At 37.8% G+C, this 22,275-nt stretch overlaps 3 protein-coding genes and 1 long non-coding RNA gene across 7 annotated transcripts; all 4 read left to right on the top strand.

Moving 5' to 3' along the window:
* The first annotated feature begins 1,397 nt into the window (after positions 1-1,397).
* LOC132123010 (tripartite motif-containing protein 16-like) lies at positions 1,398-3,833 on the top strand. Its single transcript, XM_059533545.1, has 5 exons — positions 1,398-1,418; positions 2,270-2,524; positions 2,669-2,822; positions 2,915-2,974; positions 3,111-3,833. The coding sequence occupies exons 1-5, from the start codon at positions 1,398-1,400 to the stop codon at positions 3,626-3,628; spliced, it is 1,008 nt and encodes a 335-aa protein (XP_059389528.1). The 3' UTR covers positions 3,629-3,833.
* A 4,665-nt stretch (positions 3,834-8,498) lies between these two features.
* LOC132123432 (gastrula zinc finger protein XlCGF8.2DB-like) lies at positions 8,499-11,567 on the top strand. Of its 4 annotated transcripts, none has more exons than XM_059534044.1 (3): positions 8,499-8,905; positions 9,488-9,676; positions 9,958-11,567. In XM_059534044.1, exons 2-3 carry the CDS (start codon positions 9,580-9,582, stop codon positions 10,989-10,991), a joined length of 1,131 nt encoding a protein of 376 aa, XP_059390027.1. In that variant the 5' UTR covers positions 8,499-8,905; positions 9,488-9,579; the 3' UTR covers positions 10,992-11,567. The 4 variants fall into 4 exon arrangements, with proteins under 4 accessions (XP_059390027.1, XP_059390024.1, XP_059390025.1 ...); XM_059534041.1 differs by having other exon boundaries at positions 8,500-8,981; XM_059534042.1 differs by having other exon boundaries at positions 8,500-8,822.
* A 728-nt stretch (positions 11,568-12,295) lies between these two features.
* On the top strand, positions 12,296-15,391 carry LOC132123444 (uncharacterized). Its single transcript, XR_009426511.1, has 3 exons — positions 12,296-12,545; positions 14,900-14,968; positions 15,172-15,391. It is a non-coding gene; the product is annotated as an uncharacterized LOC132123444 (long non-coding RNA).
* Positions 15,392-17,551: 2,160 nt separating this feature from the next.
* Positions 17,552-20,349, top strand: LOC132123436 (SPRY domain-containing SOCS box protein 4-like). Its single transcript, XM_059534047.1, has 2 exons — positions 17,552-18,392; positions 19,531-20,349. The coding sequence occupies exons 1-2, from the start codon at positions 17,675-17,677 to the stop codon at positions 19,656-19,658; spliced, it is 846 nt and encodes a 281-aa protein (XP_059390030.1). The 5' UTR covers positions 17,552-17,674; the 3' UTR covers positions 19,659-20,349.
* The last annotated feature ends 1,926 nt before the right edge of the window (positions 20,350-22,275 follow it).

Raw genomic sequence — 22,275 nt, forward strand, 5'->3', positions numbered from 1 at the left:
TTTTCAAAGAATAGTACATTGGCAAATGGGACAAGTATAAAAGAAGAAATCCTAAAGGATAAATCCTACTTCACATCGGCAGTGTCGGACCAAAAAAGCTGCATTTTGAATATCAGTAACGTTGATAACTTTAATTATTTTAAGCGGCTCATGTTGTTATGAAAACATTCATATATTAGAATGATTAGAAAAGATCACGTAATATTTAAACAGTCTTCTGTCTGTACTGCCTTCATTTACATGCTTGTTTTCATCACTTTTGCTTTAATTCTCGGGCACTGACTCGTTCGCTAACCTGAACATTTTTTATTCTGTGGTGGAAACGGGCTTCCATAATAAAGCTGATGATACACAGGGCAACTTTTTGAGCAATGTTGCTGAGCAACTTTGGCTTGTTGCTGTTAACGAGAAACTAGTTTAGACCGGACCCACGACCGATCTAAAGTATCCAGGTATACATTTGTTTCCCATTCTCAAGTGCCCAAGTAGCACTGCTCAAAAATGTCTCCCTGTGTATATTTCTATTGTGACTTTAGCTACATGCTGACGAGAAAAAATATTAAATTTTGAGATATAAAGTCAAAAATACTATTTTCTTGTAAAACACATTCCAAAAGCTAATTTTTATTTACAACTTTGAAAGACAGTTCTTTTAATGAATGCTATTTTCAGGTAGTTGTCTTTTTCTACCTGAGCTGATAAAGTTTAATTAATTCAATTTTTAGGATAATGGTACACAGCATCTTACTTGATATTTAACAATTACAAGATTGGCAAGGTGTGTATTTCTACTTTTGTTATTTAATGATTGTGTGTGTTAACATCCTCAGGAAGAGTTAAAGGAGATAAACGTGGCGTGTCAAAAGCTGAGAGAGAGAGAGGTCAGCAAGATCTCAGTGAAGCTGTGAAATATTTTAAAGCGAGTAAATGGGTGAGAAAAGAGAATTGAACAATAAAAGCAATGCTTCGTATAAAAACTGAATCCTACAGACAACCTTTAGTAAGATTTTGTATGCATGAAAAAAAAAGATTTAAATTGTTCTTGTGTGCACACAAAAACACCTTTTTGTTATATTTATTTTCAGAAACATCACTTTAAAACTAATCCACTATAAAAAGGCAACTTTTCTTATTTTGCAAGATTCATTTATAATTATGGAATAATACATGTAAAGGGGTCATATGATGTGATTTCAATTTTTCCTTTCTCTCTGGAGTGTTACAAGCTCTTAGTGCATAAAGAAAATCAGTAGAGATGCAAAGACTAAAGTCTAAAAACCAAAGAGATATTCTTTATAAAAGTTAAAACTCTGCCACACACCCCTAAAACGGCTCGTTCAAACACGCCCCCACAAGTCTATGTCACTATGTGGAAATATTTGCATAATGCCGTCCAAATGTTCACGCAAAGAAAGAAGGTTTGGTTTCAGAAACCGCTATTAATGTTGAAGCTGTTATGTCCGGGAGATGCTGTGTGTATCTAGGCGAAAGCAAAAGCACTTTATTTGGCCTTCTGAAAGAAGATGCAGTTAGGAATCTTTAAGATTACTCACAACAGAACAGCGACGCATTTTATGGACAACTATTTCATGAACCTAGGAGAGGAGATCATTCCGACTTTGCTACGACAATCTGTTGCTTCTGAATCAGCTACTGTAAGTATGTTTTGTTATTAGTTTAAGTATTTGCTATTGATCAAATGCAGAGTTTGGTGTGCCATGTGTGTGTGTTTGTGTGCTCAGGTTTTTGTGTGAGAGAGAGACAGTGTCACACAGTGGAGTCAGCTGTCTTAACCGTCCGTGGCTTCAGGCTTGTGTACTGTCTGCAAACACATACGAGCTTCATCACTGAGTCTGTCACGCGACTCTGTTCCTCTTTCGGGCTTGACCTGATGGTTAAACTAAGGACATCACATTATTAATGGTCTTTACATTTATTTTTAAAGATGAAGCTTGTGATTATGGAAAGGGGCGTTATATTTCCGATGTGAGCCTGCCGTGTTCGGCCAATCACAATGCACTGGGTCAGTTGGCCAATCAGAGCAGACTGTGCTTGTCAGAAGGAGGGACTTCGTAAAAAAAAACTAAAAAAAAACAATGCGTTTGGAGAGAGGTATAGAGGGCCTAGAATAATTTACAGTATTTGAGAAATAATGTTTTTTGAACACTAAAGGATATATATATATTCTGTTACACCAAATACACAAAATAATGATCTTTAAAAAAGGCAGCCCTTTAATTGAACTTGGTCACATAAATACAATATTTAGGCTGTTGTTCCTCTCCAACAGAGTTCAGCACAAGAGGCCGTGGAGGACATTGAGAAGGTCTTCACTGAGCTCATCTGCTCTCTGGAGAAGAAACGCTCTGAGATTAAAGATCAGATCAGAGATCAGGAGAAGACTGAGATGGATCGAGCAGAGAAACTTCACAAACATCTGGATCAAGAGCTGACAGAACTCAGAAAAACACAAGCAGAGATTGAGAAACTTCTGATTACTGATGATCAGATCCACTGTCTGAAGGTGATGAAAGTCCTTTAATAATCATGCAGGATATAACAGGGGGCTCACCAATCATTGTTCTGTGCTTTTTCTATTTCCTTTATTTAGTGGAAACAGTCACTTGTGTGTCACTAAGTAAGTTTTTAATTATTATTGTGATTTCAGAGCTGTCACTCTGTGTGTGTTTTACCCTCATATGAAGACGTTCCCAGCATCACTCAACACACTCATCTGTCTTTTAAAGACATTTCAATCTCAGCATTCAGAGAGGTTTTGGAGGACGCCTGTCAACAGCAAACAGCCAGAATATCTCAAGAAGGTCTGAATATTCTGATATATTTGTATTGTCATATTTACCGAACAGGATTGAAACTTTAAATTAATTATGTTTGCTTTGTTTTGTCTCTTAAGTGTCAAATGTCCATGTTGCAAAGCTTCCAGAACCAAAGATTCAAAATGATTTTTTGCAGTGTAAGTTGAACTTCAGTTTCTTCTAGGCAAACACTCATTAAATAATAAGTATCAGTGATCTGTTACAATCTGACCATTTTGGAACCAAAGTGTATTTTGTTCAATATTTGTTATTATGTCCATTTCTCCCCCTCAGATTTCTGTCAGCCTCACCTGGATCCAAACACTGCACACAAAAATATCATCTTGTCAGAAGACAACAGGAAAACAACATATTCAAATGTAGTCCAGCAATATCCTGATCACCCAGAACGATTTGACATCTATGAATATGTCTTATGTAGAGAGGGTTTGTGCGGTCGCTGTTACTGGGAGGTTGAGTGCTGTGGGAACGACTGGGCTGTAGCAGTTTGTTACAAAGGAATTGGACGTAAAGGAAAAAATGATGACTGTAAACTTGGCTTGAACAAGATATCTTGGAGATTGGGCTATTTTAATAAAGATTTCTGTTTCTTACATGATAAAGCACAGGTCTGTGTCCCTGCTGCCTCTAGAATAGGAGTGTATCTGGATCAGAGAGAAGGAACTCTGTGCTTCTACAGCGTCTCTAACACAATGACTCTACTACACAGAGTCAAGACCACATTCACTGAACCCCTCTACCCTGCTTTTGTGGTTGGAAATTGTTCAATTATCAAGATAATACAACATTAGAAAGTTCACATAGACCAGTAATAGACTGATCAAAAATAAATTATTTAAAAACATGCTGTTTAAAGGGTAATTATTCTCAAATAAATATCAGTGCTGCGTATTTGGTTTCTGTTATATTTAGAGACCCTTTGATTGAGAAGCCATTAGTCAGTGGAGACAGAGGTATAGCGTAGGTTTTTGCTTAATACCTTGTTTCTGTTTCTATTGTTTATATATATTGATGACCTGGGGCCTGTTCTTCGTACGTCGCTAACTCAGTTAACTGGATTTGATTGTTGATGATTTGGTGTGATCTTGGATCATTTGGTTCTTCAAAACTCATCCCAGAGTTGCTGTCATAGCAACAGGTCTTAAACCTGCTCGGGAGCAGGCTTATTTCATGTAAACAGAAGTAGATAGCTTCTTTTCAACCAGAACTGATACTCAAAATATGTCTGCTACCACTGCTACTTTATTACAAGAGTATCGTACTGATCCAGGGACAATAATTTAAAACAATAATCATTTAGAAAAATTATTTAAAAATAATATAAAAATTATGTTTAGTCCATAACAGCCTACTATAGACACAGCCAGTTTTACTCACTGAAATATTTATTTGTTATAAAATTATTACTTCATAATTGTATTAGAGTCTTACACACATGCTATACAGATAATAGAGTCGTGCATTATTTTGAGTGATGACTGCTATTATAAGAGTGGCTTGTTGGAGTGCAGGAGATGCAGATAACATGATATTGACCCTTAAGAAACTTTCATTAATGCTGCCTGTCACGTAACAAATCTGTCCAAATATAAAATGAAATGAATAGATAATTTCTACATTGAAATAAAAATGTAAAGACTGCACAACTATTATAAATTGCGAATCTAAATAATTGGGAATCATGAAAGAAAATTCTAATAAAATAAAAACATGTATCTATTATCTGTTTCATGAATCTGTCACACCCAGGGGCTGGCTATGCTTTAACTAAGCCACACCCCTTCTCAACTTCCACCTCGAGGAGGTCCCCAAACCCGACCCAATGGCCAAACAACACGAGAACAAGTAAGTGATAAAACAATCTTTATTTAAATATCTAAAAATAGCTTGGGGAATAGGGAAAGGGCAATTAAAACTAAACTCTGACTCGGCCCTCCAGATGGGCTATGGCCGGGAAGAGGTCAGGGAGCAAGGGGGCCACGGGGATCCGGGGCGTGGGACTCGGGCCCCGGCCTGAGTCTTAGGTATCCGTAGCGCCCTCCTTCTTCCTCCTCTTCGCTGAATACAGCTCACGGTAAGTACTGGTTCACACAGTTCGTTCTCGAGGTGCTCACTCTCTTTCTCTTCCTCCACAGGCAACGGGCTCTTTCTCTTTCTCCACAGGCAACGGCTGGGACACACAGGCACAGTTAATTCAGCTTGGTTTTGCTCTCACCTCTTCGCTGATTACAGCTCACAGTAAGTACTGGTTCACACAGTTCGTTCCTTGGGTGCTCACTCGCTTTCTCTTTCTCCACAGGCAACGGCTGGGACACACAGGCACAGTTAGTTCAGCTTGGTTCTGCTCTCACCTCTTCGCTGATTACAGCTCACAGTAAGTACTGGGTCACACAGTTCGTTCCTTGGGTGCTCACTCGCTTTCTCTTTCTCCACAGGCAGCGGCGTAAGTACAGGTTTCCTCAGTCTCTCCTCGTGTTACCCACTCTCTCTCCTTTTCTCTCCACAGGTATCAACTTGGGCACAATAGCACAGTTAGTTTGCTTTGAATGGCTCTCACCTCTGGGCTGGACACAGCGTACTGTAAGTACAGGGTTCGCTCTATTCCTCCTCGTGTTATTCACTCTCTCTCTCTTTTTCTCTCCACAGGTATCAACTTGGGCACAATAGCACAGTTAGTTTGCTTTGAATGGCTCTCACCTCTGGGCTGGACACAGCGTACTGTAAGTACAGGGTTCGCTCTATTCCTCCTCGTGTTATTCACCTCTCTCTCCTTTTCTCTCCACAGGTATCAACTTGGGCACAATAGCACAGTTAGTTTGCTTTAAATGGCTCTCACCTCTGGGCTGGACACAGCGTACTGTAAGTACAGGGTTCGCTCTATTCCTCCTCGTGTTATTCCCTCTCTCTCCTTTTCTCTCCACAGATATCAACTTGGGCACAATAGCACCGTTAGTTTGCTTTGAATGGCTCTCACCTCTGGGCTGAACACAGCGCACTGTAAGTACAGGTTTCCTCTGTTTCTCCTTGTGTTACTCACTCTCTTTCCTTTCCTCTCCACAGGTATCAACTTGGACACAAAACACAGTTACTCTGCTTTGGATGGCTTTCACCTCTGGGCTGGACACAGCGTACCGTGCTATCTCCGGAGATCTGAAGCACGCTCACAACATATACTGTACTGAACTAGGCTAGGACCAGCAATCTCCTTGTCCTCCCACGCCGAAGTGCGTGAAGGCGGGGGTTTATCTGACAGGACACACGGCAATACACAGCAGCCCACAGCAATATACAGCACCACGTCAAAATTATAGGTTTTCACAGCACGAAGACTCACCCACCACACTCAGTGTACGGAAAGGACACCCGTCTTCCTTCACCTCGCCTGGTTCGGATCTGGCGATGGAATATGCGGCCTAGCTAGTGATGTCGTCGTTGTGACTACTTCAATAAGTATTCCTTCGGCTCTCCCACCACACTATATTAGGGGTAGGGCCGCCCTCCTCCTCCTGGAGAGATCTACACAACGCCAGGTCAATATACAGGGCACTTTCGACTGGCTCTTAGTACTCACATCAATGCCACTTCCAATCCCCTTTTTCACGTCGTCTCAGTTCGCCGTATAATCTGTTCACTTCTCAACCTTTAAGGTTCGCGATGTCTTCACAATCATACAATTCCAGCCTGAGGGAGAGAGAGAGTTAGACAGCTACCAGCAGCGTACCAAGACGGGCACAACCCAGTGCTTCACACACACCAAAAAGAGCTTCCCAGACTGGGAAATAACTTGGCCTTAAGTACTGCCTTGTCCAGCGTATCCTCCAATCACCAACCGCTGTCCCTAACTAGGCACAGGTGCATCGAATTCCCTGATTTTCCTTCTTACGGCGCTACCGGAAGTTCCGGTGTTCTGTTTTTCCGGTCCGGGCGGAAACGCTTCCGGGCGGAACCAAACTTCCCGAATTTTGGTTCCGCCCCTAAAGATCGTCACCTTGTGACATATCTATTATAACATTTATGTAGTTTTGTTTGCTTGGCTGTTTCCCTTATAAAAGTCCAGAAATGTGTCAAGTTTTTCGTCGGGTGTCATTTTAAATTATATGACGTCATTACATTGCCGTCTTGCCACCAGCCAATCGCTGCACTGCTGATCATGGTTTCGAGTATCGATACATATCCCCTTTTAAGCCAACGCATGAACGCGCAATTATCTCAGATAACTAAGAGTTGGACTCGCAATCGAAAGGTTGTGAGTTTGAGTTTCGGGCCGGCAGGAATTGTGGGTGGGGGGAGTGCATGTACAGTTCTCTCTCCACCTTCAATACCACGACTTAGGTGCCCTTGAGCAAGGCACCGAACCCCCAACTGCTCCCCGGACGCCGCAGCATAAATAGCTGCCCACTGCACCGGGTGTGTGTTCACAGTGTGTTTGTGTTTGTGTGTGTGTGTGTTCACTGCTCTGTGTGTGCGCACTTCAGATGGGTTAAATGCAGAGCACAAATTCTGAGTATGGGTCACCATACTTGGCTGAATGTCACGTCACTTAACATGATATGTATATATATATAATTATTATTATTATATTTTTTTTTTGGTATGTCTGCATTTTCTGTGAATTGTGATTTATTTTGGTGAGTATAATAATTGTGGTGGGATGTGATGAAATGAGCCAAAACCACTATAACCTATCACTGTTTCACGTGTTTACATATGTATTACTGCAAAGTCCAAGTGAAATGCCAAATTCAGCTGCACTTTTTAATGCCAAGGTAATAGAAAACAATGTGATTGCTACATTCTATTATCAAGTGTTTGTAATTCCCTCGCCGTTTAAGGAATTTTTTTTGTGAGGGATCATATAAAAGAATTGCATTCTTATGGATAGCAATCAATGTTAAGGCATACGGTAGAATGAATATGACAGAATATTTTACAGTGTTTTCACTGTCCTGTTCTCAAATGAGATGCATATACTGTATGGAGCTTGCCTGGATGTCATTTTGTGGCACTTTTCGGTTCACTGTATATTACTTAACATATAAGAATGCATGCAACATGCAACTGTGACTTTGCTCTTTACATGTAACGCGTTGCTACAAAATAAAAGGGAGCCTACTGTATCCATGCAATTATGTATATTATATTTCTGCATACTATAACTCCTGCCTATACACAAATTTGCCGTAGTAAACTTTTACCTGCTGTTGAAATCTGTATCTAAAAAGTGTTATACACTACAGCATTCAGCTAGTCAAAATTGCCTTTCTTGTATTGTAGTATATTCAGCTGTCAAACAAAACAAAACAAAACAAAACAAAAAAACAGAACAAAAATGTATAAAGTATATAACTAACATATTCCATGTTTGGTGAAAAACAACTAATTATTTTGACAATGACAAAAACGTCTTATTTTGAAAACCAATAATCAGAATCAGAAGTAGCTTTATTCTCCAAGTGTGTGCAAACCCACAAGGAATTTCTTGTGGCTTTTAAGGAGCTCTTGTTACATAGCCTACACACATACTGTACATAAGCTACATACAATAACAAGGTTTTGAAGCGTGAAATAAAGTGGGTGGGTTACTAAAATCTGCAGACTTGCAGTAGCCTAGCTGTGATGTCCTATAAAACAGTGTCATTTTAATTAAAGTCAATATTTTATACGTCTATAAAGCATGTGTTAACAGAAATTTCCAATAGGTGGCAGAAATGCGTTTTCGAGTTTGTCCTAAAGAACAAACCGGATGCTCAAAGGAGAGGGTTGCCAAGTCCGCTGTTTTACAGGCGATCTTTCAAACTGATGCACTGAGAGGATCCTGGGGATGGTTTTGTTTCGCACACCTGGCAACCCTGCTAAAAGCTAAAAGTGAGCATTTTAACCATCGTGAAAGAAGGGCTAATATGGAATATTTTCGACGGATGTGAGATTCAAGACAGATTTACAGAGATTACGGATATTAACCTGCTCCAGAGTTCAAATACGAATGTAATGAAACGCATCATATGTCCCGGTTTGTTATTAATTATAGTCTATTGTGTTGACAGCGAGTTTTTTTAAAGGCTCTATGAGTGAGTGTGTAGCTCTGTGTGATCAAGATTTAATTCCAAGGCTTAATGTTATTAAAAACCGTGTTTCTTGATGTTTGTGTTGATCTTATGTACATTGTCCATATGTGAACTACTAGAGTAGCTAACGATACATTGTATTCTACATCGAATCATCATTCATTTTGATCAGCTTCCATTCAGTCTGTTCATATTTTGTATAGAGTGGATCTCTAGAAAATCCTCTTCTTTTCATAATTTAACCTCTGCTTAAGATTGTTTTTTAGATTTTTTTTTTTTAATAGGTCTTGTACACCACGAATAATATTGAATCAGTGATGCATGTCTTATGTTCCTGTCTGCTAAAACATAATTTAATGTAACGTTACATGTAAATCTCTGTTTTCTATCATCGATTTCTGATTAGTTTGTATATTCTTTTAAGAATATAAAATCCTTGGTTACATAAAAATGAGCAACCTTCTTATGGAGTGGTTTTACTAACATATAACTATATTAACATACTCTATATGTCTGAAAACACACATTCACTTAAATTAAGTGTAATTAAAGTAATTCAGTATGAATTATTTTTTCATTTGGCAGCTCTGGTACACATTTCACAACAGACCACCAATGAAGGTTAGCAATATTCCCATCATCCTCTAAGAAGAGAAACTGCTCATTTGTGACACACTATGGCAAAGACTGAGTTGGTTGAAGTGGAGATTGATGACATGAGTGATCCACAAACATCCCGAAACAATTATGATGAAGAAACTGAGGAAGAAACAGGTTGGTCTTTATTATTGACTGCTGAGAAACATTAAGATAAAGCTTCAGTTCACCAGATTTAATGCTAGTGAAATAATAAGCAATATATGAATGATAAATGAAACAGAAAATGCATCATAACCTTACATTGCAGCTGTCAGCCACATTTTGATCGTATTATCAAGCAAATGACAGAACTAACCTTTGGCAACTTTTGGCATATATTGTTGCTTTCTGTTCTTAAATCATGTTAACTTAAACTGATTAAGTTAAAAATTAACTATTAAGTATGTTTATTTCAGATCGGATGGAAGTGAAAGAGCAAAGACAAGAACTAAGCGAGGAGGAGGAGGAGGAACATCGCAACTTCAAAACTCGAAAAAGAAAATCCAACAAGCAGCAGCACATTTGCTCACATTGTGGAAAGAGTTTCAAATATAAATCAGGTCTCAGGAATCATCTGTGGTGCCACTCTGCAGAAAAGCCGTTTAACTGTGCTCAGTGTGGTAAAAAGTATATTTCTTTATCAAATCTAAATCTTCACCTGAAAGTTCATTCGGATGAGAAGCCTTACGCGTGTTCTGTGTGTGGAAAGAGTTTCTCTCGACTGGACTGTTGTAAACAGCATCAGAAAACACACGATGAAGTGAGAGATCACGTGTGTTGTGAGTGTGGAAACAGCTTTACTACAGCTGGCCAGCTGAAACAGCATCAAGTAGTTCACACTGGAGAAAAACCTTACAAGTGCTCATATTGTGACAAGAGCTTCGCTCAACGTGGAAACCTGAAATCACACGAGCGAGTTCACACTGGAGAGAAGCCATACCAATGCACTCAGTGTGGAGAGAGTTTCAAATATTCAAATTTTCTCAATGATCACATGCGTGTTCACTCTGGACAAGAGCCATTCATCTGTGATCAGTGTGGCAAAGAGTTTAATGCATCCTCAAATCTGAAAAAACACCTGAAAATCCATTCAAATGAACGGCCTTATGTGTGTCCTTACTGTGGGAAGAGCTTTTCAGTGTTGGTCTGTTGCCAACGGCACCAGAAAATCCACACTGGTGAGAAAGATTACGTGTGTAGTGAGTGTGGGAAGGGCTTTACTACACTCGGCCAACTGAAATGCCACCAAAAAATTCATACTGGAGAAAAACCGTACAAGTGCACGTTTTGCGACAAGAGTTTCACTCTGTCTTCACAACAGAGATCACACGAACGAATTCATACAGGAGAGAAGCCGTACAGCTGTACTCAGTGTGGAGAGAAGTTCAGACATACAAACTCTGTAGTTAATCATATGAAAAAGCATTTTCCACCAAGTCTATCCACTTAGTTCGTTTCCAGGTGCTTTGTAGAAATTACGCATATTTATATATTCAGGTCTTAAAGTAATTGCATTGTTTCTGCATGCAATTAAAATTGAGGGTGGCGCAAAACAACATAAAGAAAATCAAAACACTGCAACTGGCAACAAAATAGGTGGCATTGAAGAATAAACATTTATATAGGAAAGTCAATAAAGTATGAGTGTTGTGGCCACATACAGTGTAAGCATTATTCTGTGGCACTGTGAGATCCTGTGTTTTAATTAAATAATGTGAGATTCGGATAAAGTTAATGTGTTAGTTACAGTAAACTTGAATTCCTGTATAATCTTTCTTTTTAGATTGCCTTTTTTTATGATGAATCGCTTCTTGTATTCCCCATTTGTAAGTCGCTTTGCATAAAAGGGTCTGCTAAATTAATAAATGTAAGCTATATAACACAATAATTGTGGAGATATTTATTCTGTTATGTTGGGGGACAATAAAAGTTTTGAATCACTTGAATCTTACATGTATTTTTACTGTTTGAGTGCCCCTCATTAAGGCATGGACAAAATAAATTAACCCAAATTAAAAGAGACTGGACACACACACATATATATGAACAACAATCAGTCTTCTGTCAGTATGAAACGATTCCCTCAAGTTGAGTTTTTAATTTTTTTTAAACTTACGTTTTAAATCTCCTAGATGGAAGTTGTCTATAGTCTCTGTATAATAGCAGAAATATAATTATTATTGCATTGACAACATCTCTGATTATGTGTGATATTAAAGGAGTAGATCACTTCCCTTCCACTTGTTCCAAACCTGTATGAGTTTCTTTCTTCTGTTGAACACAAAAGAAGATATTTTAAAGAAAAGGTTGGTATCTGAACAGTTGATGAAAATAAAATAATACTATGGAAGTCAATGCTGCCCATCAACTGATGACTTAATTTTAATTCTGGACGTGAACTACTCATTCAAGTAATGTTGAAATGTAAAAGTAATACTGGAGCAATAGTATTTTAAATGTTTGTGACGGTTTTGTTGCCTAGCCTAGGATTATTTTTGATGCCATAACACGAAACAAGCGCTACATATTAATAAAAGAACACACATTTAACAGAGCCTTCTCATTTGGTTGTACCTAATCTAATAGATTACATTTAATTGATTAGAGCTGAGTTTTTGTTGCATTTACATGATTTTGGACAGTCTGGTGTGTTTCGAGGGTTTTGAATAATTTTGAGTGTGAATGAATCATTCGGTTCAAATGATTCAGAGATTCGAAAAGCTTCACCACAGAACTCCGCCCTCCCTTCGACGTGGCCAATCAGCTCGCGCTGGCCTCGCATGATGTCACGCGCCAGCTAGCTCTCGGAAGAAAAGCCACCTGCGCCGCGCGCTCCGCTCCTCCCCGCCGGATGCAACCGAGAAAACACGGACGCGTTAGTTTTCAGCTTTAAAGTTTGTTTTATAGGAATTAACGGCGTGACATACGGTCACACACAGTACAAAAGTGTAAATCTCGGCGAGTGTTTTTGTCCGCGCCGAAGCTTCGAGGAGTTCTCGCGAGAGTAAGTATAGTAGCAGCGCGTGGCTGGTTTGTTTGTGTTTGTGCTTTAAATTGTTTCAAAGCAGTTGAAGCCGCAGGACCGCATTGGGTCGTATTGCGATTGTGCAATCTTGTTCTGCACCATGTTTTACACGAATTATATTGACAGTATTCCGGATGACTGTCAGACAGTTACGAAAATAGGTTTGTGTATCATTTTCACTGTTAATGTGCAAAGGTCACACTGAATGTTGTGAAATGCATGAACTAATCAGAGGTGAACAGTGAGGGGGAGTCTCTTTAAAACCCTTTACATTTAATCTTCTGTGTATGTCAGCGGTGATTTAGACACTGCATGATGGTATTTCCTATTTTAGGCCGCTGTCACTTCTGCAAAGTTCTTTCCATTCCCTTTGTCTCGTGTGATTTTGTACTTCTGTTGTCTTTAAAATCGTGCCCACTTCCTGTTACCCATTGAATTTGCATATGTTCGTTATTCATTATGGATAACTTTCTCAACCCTTACGCAAACAAGCTCTGAGACGTGTGTGTGTGTGTGTGTGTGTGTGGTGTACATGTGTCTGTTTGAGTTTAAACGGCAGGTTCTGTACTTTTAATGATCAAAAGGTAAGTTTATCAAATAAATCTGATATGTATCAATCAAAATTAACAATATAACCCAGAAATGTTTTTGATATACAACTGTGGAATTCATAAATTTTTTAATTCAAACATTTGGGGCCTGTGTTAAAATCATCTTCTTCTTCTTATTATTATTATTTTTTTTTGACCGTTTTCAGATGGATGCAATAAAGTGTTGAAATACAGTAGTTTTCTCTCTTCATAGTAAAAAAGCAGCAGACATCTGCTTTCATCTAAAGTTTTGACTGTCTACTCGACTGAATCGCCTCATCAAGAGGCCACTGTTAATTTTCTTAGCTGCTGTTTATCAGCTGAGGTCAAGCTTAAATCACTTCTCTGAGTATGCTCAGAACGAGAGAGGAAAGCAGGAAGTCTCAGTAGCTAAGGCTTCCTCTTTCTTTGATCTCATTCGATTTTCAACTTTTTTTATGGGTCATGTAAAGCTGTTTTCTGCATCGAGGTCAAACGGAGGATGAGGTTGTCACAGAAACACGACACAACATCTCGACTTATTCTTCAGGAGTCTTGATGTTGAACTCTGCCTGACCTTTAAACTTTATTGCGACTGGTTGTTAAAGTCACTCCTGTGGAGGCACTGACCACATGTGGTGCACAAAGTTTTAACCCCTAAAGAAGTTATTAGTTTTCAATTTTGCTAAAGATTGATGCTATACAAAAAATAAGGTGGCACGATTAAGGGGAAATATATTTGTTTTATTGTCTATTTATTTATGCAAGTTTAAAGTATAAAGTGTAAAGTTTGTAATAATAAGTCAATGGCTAATAATAATAATAATAATAGTATTAAATGTTAAGTATTATTATAATTATTATTATTAAAACAGTAAGAAATATTACTGTTGTAATGTTACTGTAAAATAAAAAACATTTAAGAAAATACAAAAAATATTGATATTTTGCATTACAGCTGTAAATTTACAATACTGTCTTAATTTCCCCTTATTCACATGTTAAACCATCAGTTTTTTTTTTTTTTTTTTTTTTTACTGCTGTGCATTTTGAAACATGTCGCACATTTATTTATTTATTTAAAAACAGCCATATTACAATTTTGGTTTAATTTTCATTAATCGTGCATCCCTAATGCACAGTTAATTCACTTATACAACTTTCTGCAGCTTGAGACGTTTTTTTTTTTTCTCGTTATTAATGACTCAATGGCTTTTTATTTTAAGTTACTTTTTAAGTGCTGCTAGAGTTTATTTATTTTATTCCTTTCCATCTTGTTTTTAGGAAACCAAGATAAATTAAAGTAAAATCATTTATTATTATTTATGGAATACATACTTGGCACAAAGGAAGGGTTAATACCTGAAAATGTTCTGCACATTTGCTCTTTTTTTTTTTTATTGCATATTTTTGTGACCTGAGGAATAAATGTTATAAGCTTTTTTGGCTGAATTTGGATGAGTGTGGAATCTTTCATCTTCATATTTTTGTATGTTTTGGAATAAATAATAAAAAATACATTTATTAGCTTATAATAAATTTATTTTTAAAGTTGGAATGGGATTGTCCATTACCAAGGCCAAACTTAAATCTGGGTCTACATACATTTATGTTTAGTTAAAAAAGAAAAAAAAGATTTTTCTTCCTGAGAGAAAGTTTATGTATATGTGTGTGTTGACTGATGAAATTGTGACTTCTGGTTCTGGTTCTGGTTGAGCACAGGTAGCTGTTCTCCTAACAGAGCTCTTCTTTCTCTCCGCGCAGGAGTTTGAGGCTTAATAACAGTCGTCTGGCTGACGTGGATCCTCCCTCAGTCCTGCAGTGATCTGAAAGGTGAGTGTTTGCTCAGTAATTCATAGTTACACCACAGTTTATTCCAGTGAAACACCATCGTCATGAGGGAGTCGAGAGAGAGAGAGAGAGAAGCCAGTCGTGTGTTTGGTGCTCGTTGAGGGAGGAGAGTTGCTCTGGAATCACTCCACTCTGAACTGCTTTCTTTAATTTTCTCCCTTTTCTCCTGCTGTATGCTGACACAGAAGCTGCAAGGCATGGAGGGTAAGACCAGACTTTGTTCTACATGTCTTGTGTAGATTGTGTGGATAAAATCTCACAGTCTTCTTCTTTCATTACTATACAAGCTCATAGTTGATGGTCTAAACGAAGCACTAGAACTCAGTACTGAACTTTAGTGTGTAACACAGGCCGCACTATTTGTGCTCCGGACATGAATGATTCCTCAAGTTCAACTAATGTGTCTGGTTGACAAGAGGTGTGCTGTTACTTTTCTAACTGATGGAATACATTTTTTTTTGCTGTGCTTGTTTTAAGGGCTAGTCAAAGATTTTTTTATAACTTTTATACCAACATAATTATATAATAGTAATAATAATAATGTATTGTTATTATTAGTAGTAGTAGTGCATTTATTAAAGTTATTTATTAAACTATTAGAATATTATTAAAATACCAATATCACAACAACAATATTAATAATAAATAAAATAAAATATTATAAAATAAAATAATAATTTGTAGACGTAGTAGTATTAAAAAAATGTAAAAGATATTAAGTAAAAAAAAAAAGATTAAAAAAATATCTGTAAAATTGCAATACTGGTTTTTGTGGCCGTCATAATTTCTTAAAATTTAAATGTTAAAGTCACCATCACATCAAAATTGACAGTTTTGCATTATAATTAACACGGCAATATAATAACTTTTTGCTCTTTTTTTATTTTTTTTTATTCATGCCCCTTCATAATCTTCAAGTGAAATCATTAGCCTAACTTCCCTTCCCTTGCAATGACATCTCATCTTTTCTATACACTGGCACTTAGTTTATAAACTTCCATGTTTTGTTGCTGCATTCTCACATTTTGGGTGAGATTTAACATTGATGGTGATAGAAATATAAATGTTCTTCATTTTGATCTCTGTCTTGGTTTGTTATTACTTGTGTGAGAGTGTTTGTTTGGTTTAGACCAGTCGAGCTCATTTCCTGAGAAGGGTTTGGCTCCGGGGATCTCTGTTCAGTAACTAGCTGGAATAAGTGAAGGATGTGACACGTGACTCCTCTTCTGGAGAAAATAAATGCATCAAATCAGCATATTAGAATGATTCCTGAAGGATCATGTGACTGTGAAAACTGGAGTAATGATGCTGAAAATTCAGCTTTGCATCACAGAAATAAATTATTTTTAAATGTATTACAATAAACAGGTGTTTTAAATTGTAATAGTATTCACAATATCACAGTTCTTAGTGTTTTAGATCAAATAAATACAGCCTTGGTGAGCAGAAGAAACTTCTCTCAAAAAGCATTAAATGCTTTTGAACTGTAGTGAATATTTAAAAAACACTGTGTTCAAAAGAAGTTTAAAATTATTTAAAATATTCATTATCTCATTTTAATTTTGTGCCTCTTTCAGCAAAAAATAAGCCCTTCCTCCGTGTTGTTTATTGACATGTCAGAAATCATGATGTCATTGTGCGTGAGAGTTCAAGGGAGAGTCCAAAGCCATGTTTCCACCGCAGGAACCAGAATCAAAATAAAGTACAGAGTAAATAAAATGCCCCTTAGTAAGTCCCTGCTGTCGAGATGGTACTCTATCAAAGTTCCTGAACTTTCGGGGGCGGAACTTGGGCGCTAAACATCCTGATTGGTTGAGTTCACGCAGCATTGTGATTTCAACCACCATTTATTTGGATAATTTTTAAAATATTACTGTTATTGTGTCGTGAAATGTAGTTTTAAAAGTATTTTTATGTGAGAATGTAGTTGTTTAAAACTCAAATCTGCGGTTTATTTATAAAAACAGTGCCTATTTAAAAATATGTTTCGCCGATTTCGGAGAGACTGTGGTCTCCATGCGATCAGCGTGTATCCTCCAAGAGCAGCCTCGCCTCGGCTAGACCTTCTGGTATGTGCCACTGGCTCTGATGTCTCTTTAGTGGTTAAACATAAAATATAATTCGTTTTTAAATTAAAACGAAAGGAGGCAGTGGTATATGATTTCCTATTTTATTTTATTGTGAATATACAGTGAGGAAAATTGCAGTAGCCAAGGCGAGCTGACTGATGAGCAAAGTCTGAACCACTGAGGATGCAAGTCCGAAATTTGCATACTTAGTAAGAAACGCGTGCAGACCTACGTCACCAGACTATTTGCCTAATCTTCACGGTACTTTAGACCACGGTGAAATGCAGAAAGGTCTGGGGGAAAAAAAGTTAATGGTACAATTGTTCCGGGTAATTTCGATGGAAATACGGCACAAGTGTACTCAAAATTGAGACACCTGGTCTGCGATTTGTTTAATTTAGTTTCAAGTGCAGCAATATATAACAACACACTGTGTCTTTAAAAGTCATAACAAGCTTCATTACTCTTTTATTTTACTCTACAGTGCCGCTGACTCCTCTCTGGACTACTTCTTGCACATGGGATCGTGTCGTCTCTTTTGATTGGCTGCCGCTCACCGGTCTGTCCTGCTCATGAGGTAACCCCGGCTGTGGTTGTTGATGCCCGTGGCTGGGCCGTGATGGGGCAGAGGGTGTCAGGTGTGGTGAAATCCACGGATGAGCCGGAGACGAGCGAGCTGGTGTATCCGCCGGTGTTCACGTCGCTCCATAGCCACGGCGTCCCGTTACCCGCCCGTCTGGAGTTGCTGTTGGACATGCCGCCGGCGGGACCGGATATCCAGCTTCAGCACGCCTGGAACCCAGACGACCGCTCGCTCAACCTCTTCATCAAAGACGACGACCGGCTCACGTTCCACCGTCACCCGGTGGCCCAAAGCACGGACTGCGTGCGGGGAAAAGTCGGATTTACCCGTGGTTTGCACGCTTGGACTTTGCGCTGGCCCGTACGGCAGCGCGGCACACATGCTGTAGTCGGGGTCGCGACTTCTTCCGCTCCCTTGCTAGCCGGCGGATACTCCGCCGTAGTCGGCAGTGATGCCGAAGCCTGGGGTTGGGACTTGGGACGAGGTCACCTTTACCACGACAGGAAGAGCCGGACCGGCCCTGCGCCGTCGTATCCGGAGTTTATCGAGGACAAGGAGGAGGAAGGGACGTTCACGGTGCCTGAAGAGTTTCTGGTGGTTCTGGACATGGACGAGGGAACGCTGGGATTCTGTGCCAATGGGAACTACCTGGGCGTGGCGTTTCGCGGGCTGAAAGGGAAGCAGCTGTACCCGATCGTCAGCGCCGTGTGGGGTCACTGCGAGGTCACCATGACCTACGTCAATGGATTAGAACGTACGTGTCTTTTTCAGTTTCTGCGGCTTCTGGTTTTCCTCCTTTTCTCATGTTTTCTGTCATTACTATCCATGTGCTTGAGTGCATGTCAATTTCAGTCCAGCTCTTTAGAGATCTTTTCATAGCTTCGCTGTTGCTTCATATGATTAATTGCGCAACCACTCACACTAACTGGTAAAAACATGTTTTTCTAATCCTTTTCTGTAAAAGCAGTTTTAGATGCACCTATGAAATTATTCCCATATTGCTAGCACAATGCCACATTTCCAGACTTCTCTAAAAAAGGCAGTTTAATAGGGGTTTTACATGGTTGCAACACCAACCCGGGAATTTACAGAAGCGTTTAAAGAGGCCATATCCTACATTTAGTATCATTTTATTCATTTTGTTTCTTCCCCAAAAAGCCTACTTACAGTTGATTCAAATATAGTTGGATATGCAAGTCACACCTATTTTAAAAATTCACTTGGTGTGCTGCAGGATCTTTTCACTAACATCACATTTCTTTCTTGCTTTCTTTTTAAAAGTCAGTGTACACTACTGTTGAAATGTTTGGGGTTGTTGTTTTTTTTATGTTTTTGAGTCTCTCATGCTCACCAAAAAAATATGAAATATTAATACAATTTAAAATTACTGTGGTAAATATTCTATTTGAATTTTCTTCAATGTTTAAAACCGTTTTCGCTGCTTAATATTTTTGTGGAAATGGATACTTTTTTTGTTTTTTTTTGTTCAAACGAAGAGCATTTATGTGAAATAGAAACCTTTTGTAACACTATAATATACTTAACTGTCACTTTTGATAATTTTAACACATCCATCCTCATTAAAAGTATTATTTAATAAATACAAAAAAAAAAAAATAATAATCACACTGACCCCAAACTTTCAACATGTAGTGTTTAAAGTCAGTTTTTAAATGTTTCACAATGCTTTGTCATTTTCAACACTATATTTAAAAAGTAAGTTATAGTTTAAACGGATGTTAAACTGGATGTTGAACCATTCTTCTACAACATCATGAATCACTCAGCTTATCTAGGATCAGTGCTGACTTTGAAGTCATAATGAGTGTTTTCACATGATCACTGGAGGTCTTTGACCCTTGACCCTTACTGATCTCTGCTTTGTCCCGCAGCTGAACCCCTGCCTCTGATGGAGCTGTGCAGGAGGGCAGCACGACAGGCTCTGGGACGCCACCGAATCCATCACATCGAGTCTCTGCCACTGCCTCAGATGCTCAGGAACTACCTGCAGTACCAATGAGAGACACAAACACACACATACAGCCAAAAAAAATCACCTTCGTTCACTGAAAGCGTGCTCAGAAATGATCTGCGGTGCTGTAGAGGCTTTGTGCTGTGCACAGACATTAAGTGTCGTAGGGACAGACGCCCCATGACGAGTATCTGGTTTTATACATGATTATGAGATGATTAATGAGAATGAGATGTCTGTATTTGTGTGTGAGAACGACTCAAGTTCATGTCTTCCATAGAAATAATTTTCTTAAGAGCTGATGATTTTTGCATTTAATTTCACTTTTATCCAAACACTATTAAGGACCTAGCTTTCTTGGACATAAATCCAACATAATCATATTAGAGTAATGCATTTTATTCCAGAAAATGGGTTCTTATTCTTTTGCAGGTTTTAACTAATACACATCCGCAGCGCCTGAGAGCTTTTAAAATCCTTTTTCCGTTTGTTCATCATGAGTTTGTTTTCGTTTGTGTTCATGACGAAGCTGATTAAATCAGTTTTCAGATGTTTTTAGCGTATAAACGCAACTTTGAAATAGTGAAGCAGATTTTTGCAGATTTATTATTTCAGATTTTTATATGAAATGGATGCTTGTCTTTTTCAGGGATCCAACAGAAACCCGCAAGACGGCAGACACGACTTTGTTCATTTGTGACCTTTGAAATGTGAATAAAAATAAAACTCCAAAGCCAAACGCTGTCCGCTTCTCTTTTATTTCTGTAGTCTCACTTGCTTTTAAAATCAAATGTTTGACTCCGATTCTGATGTGATCTGTTTATCTAATATGACAAATATGAAAAAAGTATTTATAATTAATATTTTACTTGAAATAGCATTTTATGTCTCATCATAATATTTGATATTTATTTGAATGTTGACCCTTTAGTGAGGAATGTTGTCATAGTATGGAGTTATTTGTCACAATTTTTCACAACTGTTTTTAAATGTGTCCTTGATATGTTTTTTTTAATCATTATCAAAATCCTCATCATGATTAAATACTCCTAATTATATGACCAGTTAGAATGTCTTTATTTAATGAATTTATTATATACTCCTGAGAACCAGAAAAAATGGTTTCAGGCTATTTTTAGCAAACTTGTGCAAAGATGATCAGTTTTATGAAAGATGAAACAGAATGAGTTGATATACTACTGCACTTTATGGAATATGTGTGTACAATGTCCATGAATTGGTGTTTCCATTATATACAATGTATCTATACATTGCATCTGATAAGCATGAATGTATTATTGGGGTAAACCATAATGAAAAAAAAAAAAGATTGATCCATAATTTATTATGTCTCCCCAAAATGTCTGATTAACATGATGCTTGTCTTGGTGTCCTCTACAGAAGACATGAATGAAAAGTATTCCCCGTTTTGTAACAAAAAGTCATATTCCAATTTGAAACCCCATAACATTTGTCTGTTTATTTATGACAAACAATTCGAAAATGAGTCAGATGTAAATGATAATCGCAAAACATTATCATATTTCCCTAAGAGTGCTAAATTTGATCATTCTAATACCAGTCATATTTAAAGATAAAGAAAAAATTGATACGTATAATATGCTTTGGCAATATTGTATTATTTACATTCATGCCAATAAAGCAATTTTGAATTGAATTGGAAAAGGAGTGTTTATGATCAAACTTTCAATATTTGGTATCTCTAACGCCCTGAATGTGCTCTGTACAAGACATCTAGACCTAAATCTGTGGCCTTTTTTTTCTTTAAATATAACTGTATGCGACACTTTACCCAAATCTGGCAAATGCTAAAATACATGAGGACACAAAGAAATGACTGCGTGAACGTGCTAAACGTGTGACGTCACTAGATGTCGCTGTTGTATGATTGTGTGCGTTCATGGCGTCTCACCAGTCTGAAGTGCCAGTTCGACGTTAATGCATTTTATTGTGGTTAAATTCCAGTAAAACATCAATGTTTATGAGTAAAATGATTTAGGAGACTAATTTCTTAAAACCGTTTTTATTGACCCATGTAGAGAAAGTGCAACAGAAAGGAGCAAATTGAGTCGGTAAGATGTACAAACACATAATACATTCAATAGCACTTGTAATGAGAGAAAAGTCATTTACAAAACAGCTCGCACACAAATGTACCGCATGTTACACACAAGAGAGACCGATGGAGTAAGACGACACTTAAAATGAAGCACGTACGGATTTACAAAGAAAAAGAAAAATCTTTTCAAGGACGTCAGGTTTCAGGTTTATTATGGATGTCTGATCATTTCACATTAAAACGTCTGCAAGATGTCTGTTAAAGATCAGTTCATCTGGAAAGCATCTGCTGTTGTACTACCAGTCAAAAGTTTTTGAAAAGTAAGATATAAAAAATATATATTTTTACCATTTAGAATTACTGCTTTCTATTTGAATGTATTTTCAAATTGAATTTATTCCTGTGATTTCAGATCAGATTTTTCAGCATCATTACTCCAGTCTTCGGTGTCACATGATCCTTCAGAAATCATTCCAATATTCTGATTTGCTGCTCAAGAAACATTGATTATTATGTTGAAAACAGCTCAGTAGTATTTTTCAGGTTTCTTAGTTAGCATTCATCTGAAATAGAAATATTTTGTAA

Source organism: Carassius carassius, chromosome 41 (genome assembly GCF_963082965.1).
Source record: "Carassius carassius chromosome 41, fCarCar2.1, whole genome shotgun sequence".
Lineage (NCBI taxonomy): Eukaryota > Metazoa > Chordata > Actinopteri > Cypriniformes > Cyprinidae > Carassius > Carassius carassius.

Bases quoted from the DNA above. Each gene is read 5' to 3' on its own strand.
- LOC132123010 (XM_059533545.1), top strand. From the start codon at position 1,398: ATGTTCACGCAAAGAAAGAAG. The intron at 2,525-2,668 runs GTGATGAAAGTC...TTGTGATTTCAG, and splicing joins ATCAGATCCACTGTCTGAAG to AGCTGTCACTCTGTGTGTGT. The intron at 2,975-3,110 runs GTAAGTTGAACT...TCTCCCCCTCAG, and splicing joins TCAAAATGATTTTTTGCAGT to ATTTCTGTCAGCCTCACCTG.
- LOC132123432 (XM_059534044.1), top strand. From the start codon at position 9,580: ATGGCAAAGACTGAGTTGGTTGAAGTGGAGATTGATGACATGAGTGAT. The intron at 9,677-9,957 runs GTTGGTCTTTAT...TGTTTATTTCAG, and splicing joins AGAAACTGAGGAAGAAACAG to ATCGGATGGAAGTGAAAGAG.
- LOC132123436 (XM_059534047.1), top strand. From the start codon at position 17,675: ATGGGGCAGAGGGTGTCAGGTGTGGTGAAATCCACGGATGAGCCGGAG. The intron at 18,393-19,530 runs GTACGTGTCTTT...TTTGTCCCGCAG, and splicing joins CTACGTCAATGGATTAGAAC to CTGAACCCCTGCCTCTGATG.